General features: G+C 40.5%; 1 protein-coding gene and 1 pseudogene across 2 annotated transcripts in view; one reads left to right on the top strand and one right to left on the bottom strand.

Annotated features, from left to right (window-relative positions):
- HSF2BP (heat shock transcription factor 2 binding protein) overlaps positions 1-12,191 on the top strand; it is a 188,135-nt gene that overhangs the window by 93,006 nt on the left and 82,938 nt on the right. Inside the window, exon 8 of one of the 2 annotated variants that reach the window (XM_049874974.1) lies at positions 7,786-7,889. The exons of the other annotated variant lie outside the window; for it this stretch is intronic. Coding sequence (XP_049730931.1) covers positions 7,786-7,889 — 104 coding nt within the window. The remainder of the gene's footprint in view (positions 1-7,785; positions 7,890-12,191) is intronic. 2 annotated transcript variants of the gene reach the window in all.
- On the bottom strand, positions 5,087-5,795 carry LOC126061594 (ubiquitin-conjugating enzyme E2 variant 1-like; annotated as a pseudogene).

The following is a 12,191-nucleotide window of genomic DNA, read 5'->3' as shown; positions in this document are numbered from 1 at the left end:
ATGAAGAGTGAGCTAATTATATCAGGTGGACACTTGAGATTGTGTTGGCAACTCTTGTCTGGCGGGGGGATGGGAGGATAGAGAGAGAGGGAAGCAGGCAAAATTGTCAAGAAAGGAGAGACTGAAAGGGCTGACTCAATAGGGGGAGAGCAAGTGGGAGTAGGGAGTGAGACGTATGTAAACTTATATGTGACAGACTGATTGGATTTGTAAACGTTCACTTGAAGCTTAATAAAAGTTATTAAAAAAAAAAAAAAAAAGAGAAACCCAACTACGCTGTAGTAGGTTTTCAGTGGTGCACCTCTTATTAAGAAGTGATAAAGCCCGTTGATAAGCACACTCTCTGAAATTAAGTATCTGTATAGTGTCGTGACTGTCCCTCCTTTTATAGTTGTTTGTCATGTTTGTCCTTCTGTCTCTGCTCCCTTTTCCCAACAAAAAGTAAAGTATGTACAGTTGTGTGCATAATCCAGACCCTTGTGAGGTGTGACTGCTTCTCATTGGTCAGTGCTCGGTCAGGGTAGGGAAGGTAGATGGAGTCTTTGTGGCTTGTTTTACTCCCAGTCTGTACTGACAGACCTGGGAAGGCTGAAGCGGGGTCAGGGTGTGAACCAGGCTGCCAGCCCTTCTGGAAGAGCGAGGCTACAGGGGCATAGATTTTGGGTTAATACAACAGGGTTACTGTGCTTCTCTTGGGACGCTGCGGCCATAAGCCTGCCGATTCTGCTTAATCCTGCTTTGAAGTGGAAAAGAACTTTGTGTTATTAATGAAATCCTGTGCTGTAGCTGAGCAGTTGGGGTATTTCTTTTACGCTGCCCTGATGGCACAGAAAGCGTAGAAGGTAGTGCATATATGTCTGAAAATGTAGTTTTTGGACAGCTATAGTCCCGAAATGCCAATGACAATAGGCATTACCACACAGTGAAAAGAGAACCAAACTGCAGCCAACTAAACAGATGTGATAGAGTTATTTTTGTGGTGCTGTTGTGGTGTGCTGTTGAGTAGATTCCAACTCACAGTGACCCTATAGGACAGAGTAGAACTGCTAGTAATCATTTAATTAAGAAATGAGAATAACAGCAATCAAAAAAACTATGTCATGCCAGAACAGTACTGATGGTGCCCTGACTAAAGCGAGAACTACGGCTGCTAACCAAAAGGTTGGCAGTTTGAAGCCACCAGCTGCTCCTTGGAAACCCTATGGGGACAGTTCTACTCTGTTCTGTGGGGCGCTATGAGTCAGAACTGACCTGACAACAGTTTTTTTTGGTCTTAAGACTGTAGGAATTCTACCTATGTGTGTTTGTGATTGGAAGTAGCAATTTTTCTCTTTTGTGCACTGGATTAGATAGAGACCTGGGTAAATTCTAGTTAAAGTGTTGATTTGCTTATGAACACTACATTCAAGTAGCTCTTAGTAACTCATTTAGTGGGTTACTGGTTAATAGCTTTTGGAAATGTGTAAAAATTGAAGCCTTGCAATTTTGTCCCATTTTGTAGCCTGTTAGGAGGCGGAGGATCATTTGACGATTGAGAACTGCCGCTCTGTGGGTGCTGACGTGGCTTGGTCCCCTCTGCCTCGGTCATTGCCACTGACTTCCTACTTGACAATGCCCACGGAAATGGGAGGGAAAGAAGGCCTTTTGTCTGTACCTATTTTGCTCTGCTGAGGCTCTCAATCCCTGGGGGTTGACTCCACTTTCAAATATAAATACTGAATACTGTTGTGTCCTGGGTACTGTATCGGTCTGTGAGGATAGAAAAACAAGTAAGCCACAGAGCTTGCTTTTGACAAACCAAGTTTAGTGGGAGAGCCAGGTATTTTAATAGAAAACGATGATGAAACTATCCCAGGGCATGTCTCTATGCATGTACCACAGTTTATCTCCCTAGAACCCCCGTGTGGGCTAGATCAGCAGCCCTGATTTTTCCGTCTGCCTCAGGCCCGACCGCATCTTGGCTTGCACTGTGAGTTAAATTTTTGTCCCTGTACTGGACAGTGCAGAAGATGCATTGTAGAGACTCTGAATTCTGTTACCTTTTTCTGAAGAGAATTGATGTTTGTCCTTGCAGGTAGGGAGTTTTGCCTGACTCACCCTTGACCTCTGTCTCCCCTGAGGTGCTCAGCAGCCACAGCTTGTATCCTCGCCCTCGGTTTCCTGCCCTCCCTGCCACTGGGCTCCTCACATCTGCCCTCCTGCTGCAGAGCTCCAAGGCCAGCCGAGGGCCTGGCAGGTACTCGTGTGCATTTTCCTGTGCTTCCCCTGCTCTGGGACCCTCCTGTCTGGGTTTCCCATCCCTTTTTGCCGCCATGGCAGCCCTGAGCTCTGTCCTCTTACATCATGAGCCAGTGATACTCTAACAGCCCCAGTCCCCATGCTGTATGGTCCAGGGTTGCCCAGAGGCGGAAAACTGCCCAAACCCATGTCTCACCTAGCACAGGCCCATTCTTTCAAGGGGTGCCACTCTCCAGTTTCTGCCTGCTTTTAGTCGCTTTCTGGTACCTATAAGTAGTTTTCTTTCTTTTGTCCATAATTGATAATTATGATCTGTGGGAGGGTTATTCCAATGCAAGTTATTCTGCCATTACTTCAGCTCATTAATTTTTAACCTTTTTTTTCTAAAATAAGCATTTAAACCACTCTTGATGTCTATATACATACACACACGTATATGTACACACATGTGTATGTATGTGTGTATAAACACACATACCTGGGTAGTGCAAACGGGTAAGCACTAACTGAAAGGTTGGCAATTCAAACCTACCCAGAGGCACCTTGGAGAAAGGCCTGGCAGTCTGCTTCCAAAAGGTCACAGCCATGAAAACCCTGTGGAGCACAGTTCTACTCTGCATACATGGGGTCGTCATGAGTCAGAATTGACTCAGCAACTGGTTTGGTGTGTGTATATTGGTATATGTTACTAGCTGCATTTCACAAGTTTTATGTAGCACATTCAGGATTGTTCAATTGTGAATGTTGTCTAGTGTTCGTCATAATTTCTTATTTGACCTATTGTAATAGAGGCATAGTTTTACATTTTTCAAATGTTTGCATTTTAAAACTACTTTGAAATTGATTTTTAACTTAATTGCATTGTGGGTCACAGAACACAGACTCTGCGATATTGATTCTTTACTAACTGCTGAAGTTTGCTTATGGCATAGTACAAGGTCAGATTTTTATTAGCATTCCAGGTATACTTCACAAAAAGCTTATTCTCTAATAGTTGGTTGCAGGACCAAACTTGTTATTTTTTTTGCTCAAATAGTCTATATTCCTTTTTTAATCAGCTTACTCTGTCAAGTACTGTAAGAGCTGTGTTAAAATCTCCCATTATTGTGACCTCGTCAGTTTCTTCTTGTAGTTCAGTTTGTGCCTTTAGATATTTTTGAGGCTGTTAGTAGGTGCATGTAAGCTGAGGATAATATCCTCCCGATGAACCGAACCTTTCATCATCACATATACCCCCTTTATCACTCAGAATCCCATTTCCCTTATTTTATTATCTCGCTATATAGCTGTCTCATTGTTTTTCTTAGTATGTGCTTAGTCTGTCTTTTACTTCCTATGAACCTTTCTATGAACTTTCATTTTGGGTGTGTTTCTTTTAAACAGTATGTGCGACAGTTTATAACCCCTACCATTTAATGGGAATAGTCCATTAATATTTGTGATTAATGAAATACCAGGATTTCTGTCTTTCATTATGTTTTGTTATTTCTATTTGTCATGATTTTTCTGAGTTGTTTAAAATTTTTCTTTTGAATTCACCAAGATCTCTTCGGAGTTCATTTTTTTCTTCTAGTGTTTTGGAAGTTTTACCTCTATTTCTGTCTTTCAATGATTGAAAAACCAAACCCGTTGCCGTCAAGTTGATTCTGACTCATAGAGACCTATAGGACAGAGTAGAACTGCCCCATGGGGCTTCCAAGGCTGTTATTGTTTTTTGTTCGTTTGTTTAAAGCCTCTTCAGATTTTAGAAGCCAAGCATTACAGGACTAGAAAACATTCAGAGCAGTCATGTGCGCTTACAAGTGTCTTTGTATGGTCTTCAAGTTTAACCATCAAGGACTTTGAGAGCTGGCAGGTCCCTGGTGACTGTTCTTGTCACCATATCAAAACCTGAGGTGAAACAGTGCATCAGCTGATGATGACAGCAGAGGGTGGCAGGGCTGAGAGCCCTATATTCACTTCCAGGCTGCTAGAGAATAAATCAGTGTGCTTACAAAACAAAATGAGGGAGGTCAGAGCCTCTTTCCAGCCTGACCTGATGGCTCCTGGCCAAAGCAAGGAAGTGTCACGGGCAGTGTGGGGTGGTAACGGTGCAGTAAGGGACTTTGGCAAGAGGAAGGAAAAAGCAGCACCCTTCAATCAGGTGTGGGAAGAGAAGATGGGGGAAAGCCCTGAATTCCTCACCAAAGGCCAATTTCAGAAGGGAGCGGAGGGGATTACAGTCTATGCTTTGGCCAAGGGTAGCAGTGGAGGAGAGCGGGGAAGGACGATGGCTTGGAATGGGGGGCATCCTTTTAGACTTAAGCACCCCACGCACCCAGCAGTGTTCCCATAGGCTGCAACCTGAAACCTTCACATCTATTCTAGCAAACCACCCCAAGCTGGAGGGCTATTGCAGGGAGAGAGGGATGAAGGCAGGGGGAAGGGAAAGGGGAGAAGGCAGAGACCCCAGGCCGTGTAATCAGCAGCAAGGTGATTGTGTGATGTGCCTTTTCACAGTTGAGTTAGATCTGCCTTGCCAGTTATGATGGGAATCAATTTAAATATGATGTCTTGGTCCCAGGAGTTCAGCTACGTGGACAGTGGTTGCACCTGACAGGATGATTTGTTACACCACTACTTGTATATTTCAAGGGGGCAAAAAAATTAGCATCATTTACCATTAAAATTAAAAAAAAAATTTAATTTTTTCATTTACCATATCTTAAGATAAATCGCCTCTGAATGAGATCTTCCCTTCCAGTACTTTGAGGTCTACAGGATGTGTCTAGAAAATTTGCTACTGTAGAAAATGAAGACTGCGTACATCGAGTGGAGGGGTGGGGTGGGCTGTGGCTTTTCTTTTTGATTAATTGCTGTAACACTGTCCTTCAGGCAGTTAGGGGAGTTTCATACTTTGTTTAGACATCATTAGGCGCCAAAGCTCTTGCAGGACAACTTTGGTACTGTATGAATCCTGCAATTTTGCTAGCGCTGATAGGGCTTTTGGGTCCATCACTCCATTAGAGCTATTAACTCCATTCATATTCATTTTTGTTATAAATTTTACAAAAGGAGGTGCTTCTGGGTATTTAGGTGCACACTGTATTCTAAAGCTGTATATCCAGTTTTCATAAATTGTCTGAGCTTATGGTGATTGCCATCTTGCATCGCCGTTGCTTAAAGGCTGGCCCCTTTTCCAAGGCTGTGATTTTTACGCAAGCAGACTGCCACTTCTTTCTCCTGTGGAGCGGCTGATGGGTTCGAACTGCTGACCTTACTGTAAGCAGCCAAATGCTTAACCACTGTGCCACCAGGGCTCTTTCTTCAGTGATTACCCCCTTTTAGAGCATGTACATAAAACACTTGAAAGTAATGCCTTTATTTTCCTCTTGGGGTTGCCATGAGTTGGGGTGAACTTGATGGTAACTGCTTTTTTGTTGTTGTTGGTTGTTTGTTTGAATGACAAATAGATAGACCTGGGAATGCTTTAATACCTATGTCCTGGATTACATGCTTTCGTGGGCAGTGTCTTAACGCTATTTAGGATTTTTTTTTTAATTACATACCTTAGACATTTTTCATTACTGCTTTTACTATCAGTGTTTGCGTATCTGTACTCATGTCATTATTTTTACTCAGTATTTCTGCTTGTATCTGAGAACTTTCTTCTGAGATAATTTTCCTTTTTTCTGGAGTTTATCTTTCAAATTTTTAGTTCAGGTTTGTTTTGGTAAAATCTCTGAGGTTTTCTTTGACAGTATTTTTACTTTATCTCCTTTGCTGAAAACATGTTTCCTGAGTTAAATTCTGAGTTTACTATTATTTTCTCTCTATCCTTGAAAGATATAATTTTCCTGTGTTTTAGATTCCATTGTTGTTACTGAGATCCCAGCTTTCAGAGTAATTGTTGTTCCTTTGTAAGTAATCTGTCTTTTCTCTCTAGCTGCTTATAAAGTCTTCTTTTTATCTTTGGTGTTCCACAGTTTGACTGTAATGTGTGTAGATTTGTATTTATTTTGATTTTTTTTTCCTAGTATGTGTGCTTCTTGAATCTCAGGGGTTATATTTCCTCATTTCTGGAAAAGTCTCATTCATTATCTTTCACATCCTTTTGTCCATTTTTCTAGTTCTATTTTCTGTTTAATATTTCTCCTTTCTGATGTGTCTAATTACCCTTGAGTTTTCCATTTTGCTTATTATAGTTTTCATCTTTGTAAGTTCTGTTAGGTTTTTTGTGAATTGCCTGGTCATTTATAATACTCAGTAATTCCTTGGCCACGTTTTTAATTTCCTTTTTACCAATTTGTACTTTTTTAAACATATCCCTTTTCTGCTTTGCAGTCGATGTAATTCTAATATCTGAAAGTCTTTTGGTTCTGCCTTTTTCATTGGTTTTTGTGCTGACAATTTCTTTTTTCCTGTATCTGTGACTTTTATTGTGAACTCACATTGTTAGTGCTGTATTTGTGGGAGTTCTTTGAAGACCAGGTTGAGGTTCCTTTCTTTTAAGAGAATGGTTGTGTTCACTTTAATTAGGCAGCTGGAGAGCTACTATCCTAGGTCTACTTTTTGTTAATTATTGGCTCGTGGACTTTCTGGTCATATAAAAAAGTGTGAATTCATGCCAAGCTTGAGACAGGTAAGATTTTTAAATTTTGTTTCTAAGTTCACTCTTTTCTGGCTTTATGCAAGGGCCTGTGATCTGAATCCAAACTGGTGTGGATGGCCTGACCTGGTACCCAGACGTTATATATATAAAATATTCTTTTAAGAAAAAGATATGATTATAATTTAAATGGCTGTGTTGAACTTTTAGAATAAAGTACACTTAAGAATTGAAGACTCCTAGTATATAAATGGAAATAAAAGAGGGGTCAACAAATGCGATTTGTGAAGTTTCACGTGGACCTCTCGTTTCATTTGCGTGTCTTCACTTTGGACGTGTTATCAGGAGGGACCAGTCCCTGGAGAAAGACATCATGGTTGGTAAAGTAGAGGATCAATGAAAAAGAGGAAGACCCTCAAAGAGATGAATTGATATGGTAGCTGCGACAATGGGCTCAAATATGGCAATGATTGTGAGGATGGCAGAGGACCGGGTGGTGTTTCGTTCTGTTGTACTAGGGTCGGTGAGTTGGAACCAACTTCATGGCACCTAAGAACAACAATAAGAGGTGGTATTATGTGAGTAGAATTGCCCCCCATGGGGTTTCCAAGGCTGTAAATCTTCACAGAAGCCGACTGCCACATCTTTTCCTGTGGGGCCACTGGTAGGCTTGAACCACTAACCTTTCAGTTAGCAGCCAGCCTCTTAACCACTGCATCACCAGGGCTCCTGTATGCAATATTAATGCTAAAGCTTTCCATTTTCCTGTAGCCTCATACAGACAGATAGAACTTCATATATCTTATGTTATACCTGTTACCCAGATTGTAGAAGTTGGGCATCTGAAATGTAAGCGAACTCCTAACTATGTTGAGGTTCTATAAACTATGAGATGTATTTAAATTGAAATATAATGTGGATGGGCCAAAATTTCAACACCATCTCCTTTTACATTTCAGGCTAATGCTGATGTCCTTGTACAATGTGAGCATCAATCTGAAAGGCCTAAAGTACATTAGCGAGAGCCCAGGATTCATCCCTTTGCTGTGGTGGCTCCTCGGTGGTGAGTGGGGTTTATGTGTCCAGCTCCACGTACAGCTTATATGCCTGCTACTTCGGAGCTAGACTGAATGTTAAAGTAGTAGACGTTAGGGCTGATTATCCCAATATTTTGTAATTTCTTTTAAAAAGTGGCCATAAGTTATAGAAAACTAAGTGGTATGGTAGAAGTTATTTCTAGTTCTGTTTCTGGAGTATCGCTTTCAATTTGGTAATGATTTACAGTGATTCTATGACACAAAGAAAAGTTATTTTATAAAACAGATGATAATGGCCTTGGCTTGTCCCTTTCGCTGTAAACAATGTAGTACTATGTGTGGTGTGTGTGGCTTTGCATATATCAGGCAAAGGAGAAGTCCCATTGTTGAAGATTTTGGGTAAAAAGAAATCTGATCGGTACTGCAACATATATGTGTATATATATATACACACACATACATAATGTCTATGTGTGTATTTATTTTCTTTGAAATAAAAACTGCAATACAGTGCTGCTTTTCCTTCTCACCTGTCGTAGGGTTCTCTAGAGAAAGAACCAGTGAGACACACACAGATTGATTGACTTCAAGGAATTGACTCAAACAGAGTTGTGGGGGCTGGCATGTTTAAAGTCCATAGTTGAGGCAACAGGCTGGAGACTCCTGCAGGCTTGTGTCCCAAAATCCAGAGGTCGGGCGTTGGGAGGAGTCAAGGGAGCAGGAGCTCTGGCAAAGCGTCCATTGCTCCTGAAGCCTTCAGGTGATCAGGTGAGGCCCACTCACAGTGTGAAAGGCAGCCTGCTTTACTTGAGGCCAGCTGATTTAATCACGTGACTACAGCAGCTAGACTAGGGTTTTACTAAACAGCTGGGCACTGTAGCCTGGCCAAATAGACATAAAATTACCATCACCGCACCCTTACCACCAGTTTAACCCAGACCTTTGTCCCAGTTGGTTATCATTTTTTTTAATTTTTATTGTGCTTTAAGTGAAAGTTTACAAATCAAGTCAGCCTCTAACACAAAAACTTACATACACCTTGCTACATACTTCCAGTTGCTCTCCTCCTAATGAGACAGCCTGCTCCCTCCCTCCACTCTCTCTTTTTGTGTCCATTTCACCAGCTTCCAACCCCCTTTACCCTCTCATCTCCCCTCCAGGCAGGAGATGCTAACATAGTCTCAAATGTCCACCTGATCCAAGAAGCTCACTCCTCACCAGCATCCCTCTTCATCCCATTGTCCAGCCCACCGATCGGTTATCATTTTTTTTGACACTGTCTTGTATCTCACTCAAATATGCAAAAAAGTATGACTTTCCTTATTTTGCATAATTCCGCTTAGTCTCTGTTTTTGAGCTTCTTTCCCACTTGGTGGTGAATTCCTTTTTTTTTAAACAGCTTTGTTGCAGTATAATTGATGTACAATATGCTGCACGTATTTAAAGTGAGCAATTTGATACGTTTTACATAAATATGAACCTGTGAAACCATCACCACAATCAAGAGTGAACATACCCATCACTCCCAAGGCTCCCTCATGCCCCTTTGTGCTCGCTCCATCCTCCCCCTCTGCTCGCCCATTCCCAGACAGCCACTGACCTCCTTTCTGCACTGTAGGTTAGTTTTCATTTTCTACAACTTTATATAAATTGGAATCATACATTTAGTATACTTTGTTGCCTAGCTTCTTTCACTCATCATAATTATTTTGCGATCCATCCATGCTGTTGTGTGTATCAAGTGTTCATTCCTTTTTATTACTAAGCAGTATGTCATTATGTGGATAGGCCTCAATTGGTTTGTTTATTCATCTGTTGATGAACAATTGAGTTGCTTCCAGGTTTTGGATATTATAAATAAAGCTGCTGTGAATGTTCATGTTCAGGTCTTTCCATGGACATGCGTTTCATTTTTCTTGGGTAAATACCTAGGAGTAGAATGGCTAGATCATACAGTAGGTGTGTGTTTAACTTTTATGAAACTGCCAAACTGATTTCCAAAGTGGTTGTACTTTTCACATTTCCCACCAACAGTATATTAGAGTTCTAATTGCTGCGTATTCTTGCCAATACTTGATGTGGTCATTGTGTTTAATTTTCTACGTTCTAATAGTCATGTTGTTGTTGCTCGTTGCCATCAAGTTGATCCTGAATCATGGTGGCCCCATATGTGCAGGGTAGCACTGCGTTCCATAGGGTTTTCATGGCTGTGACCTCTCGGAAGCAGATCACCAGGCCTGTCTTTCGAGGTGCCTGTTTTCCACAATGGCTGTACCATTTTGTGTTTCCACTAGCAGTGGATAAGGGTTCCAGTGTCCCACATCCTCACCAAGATTTGTTATTTTTTTTGTTTTTTTAATCTTAGCCATCCTATTGGGAGTGAACTGGTATCTCATTATGGTTTTGATTTGCATCTTTCTGATGGCTAATGACGCTGAGCATCTTTTCATGTGTTTGGTGGCCATTTGAATGTCCTCTTTGGTGAAATGTGTATTCAAGTCATTTGTCCATTTTATGATTGGATGTATTTGTCTTTTTGTTGTTAAGTTGTCGAAGTGTTGTATATATTTTGGTTATTAGATTCTTGTTGACTATATGGTTTCCAAAGATATTGTTCCGGTTGGTAGCTTGTTTTTTCACTTTTTTGGTAAAGTCTTTTGATGAACAGAAGTTTTAAATTTTTATGCTCTATCTATACTGTATTCATTTTGTTTTTTGCTGTTTGTGCTTTTGTTATTAGATAATCCATTGCTAAAAGTTAGGCCTGACAACCTTGTCCCTGCTTGTTCTTCTGAGAATTTCATGGTTTTAGTTTGCACATTTACACTCTTAATCCATTTTGAATTTGTTTTTGTGTATGGTGTGAGGCATGGATCCTATTTCATTTTCCGCATGTGGAAATCCTATTTTCCCAGAACCATTTATTGAAGAATCTCTTCCTTCCCCAGTGAATGGATTTAGCACCCTTGTCAAAAATCAGTTGACCATAGATATTTCTGGACTCTCAATTCTATTCCATTTTTTTTATGTATCTGTTGTTATACCAGTACCAGGCTGTTTTGATTACTGTAGCTGTATAGCTGTGTAGCTGTATAGTATATTTTAAAATCAGGAAGTGTGCATTTTCCTACTTGTTCTTCTCTTCTTGCCCTACCATATAAAGTTGAGGATTGTTTTTTCTATTTCTGTAAAGACGGCTGTTGGAATTTTGATTGGAATTATGTTGAATCTATAGATTGCTTTGGGTAGTATTAACATCTTAACAATATTAAGTCTTCCAATCCATGAACATGGAACGTCTTTCCGTTTATTTTAGTCTTCTTTAATCCCTTTCGGCAGTGTTTTATAGTTTTCATTGTTTAAGTCTTTTACATCTCTGGTTAGATTTATCCATAGCTATTTTATTCTCTTAGGTACTATTGTAAATAGAATTGTTTCCCTAATTTCCCTTTCAGATTTCTCTTTGCTGGTGTACAGAAGCCCAGCTGATTTTTGTTTATTGACCTTGTACCCTGAAACTTTGCCATATTCCTCTATGAACTCTAGATATTTTCTCATGGACCCTTTGGGATTTTCCATATATAGGATCATATTATCCACAAATGGAGATAATTTTACTTCTTCTTTTCCAATCTAGATACCTTTTATTTTTTTCCCCTTGTCTTTTTGGTCTGACTAGGACTTCTAATACAATATTGAATAGACCTGGTAAGAGCAGGCACCCTTGTTCCCAATTTCAAGGGGAAAGCTTTCAGTCTTTCTTAAGTATAATGTTGGCTGTTGGCTTTTCATATATCTCTTGAATCATATTGAGGAATTTCCATCTACTCCAACCTTCTTTAGGGTTTTCATCAAGAAAGAATGTTGGATTTTATCAAGTGCTTTTTCTGCATCCATTCAGATAATCGTGGTTCTTTTCCTTTGTTCTTTTGATGTTTTGTGTATATTGATTGATTTTCTAATTTTGAACCATTCCTGCATTCACCAGTACGGTTGTATGTCAACTTGGCTGGGCCATGATTCTCAGTGGTTTGGTTTGATTCTCATGTAGTTTGGCAGTCATATGATGATGTGATCACTTCCATGATGAGATTTGATATAATGTGATCACCTCCGTGATGGGATCTGCTGTGAGTAGCCAGTGAGTTGAAAGGGAGTTTCCTTGGGGATGTGGTCTGCAACCAATATAAGTGGACTCTCTGGCAAGGCTCACGGGCTTTTGCTCTCTCTGGATCCTGCAGCTGGCCCTTTTTTGCCTGACCTCCAATTCTTGGGACTTGAGCTAGCAGCTGATCTGCTGTCTTGCCTGCCAGTCATGGGATCTGTCA

This window comes from Elephas maximus, chromosome 2 (genome assembly GCF_024166365.1).
Source record: "Elephas maximus indicus isolate mEleMax1 chromosome 2, mEleMax1 primary haplotype, whole genome shotgun sequence".
Taxonomy (NCBI): Eukaryota; Metazoa; Chordata; class Mammalia; order Proboscidea; family Elephantidae; genus Elephas; species Elephas maximus.
Note: the sequence above shows the minus strand (reverse complement) of the source record. Positions and strands in the feature narration are given on the sequence as shown.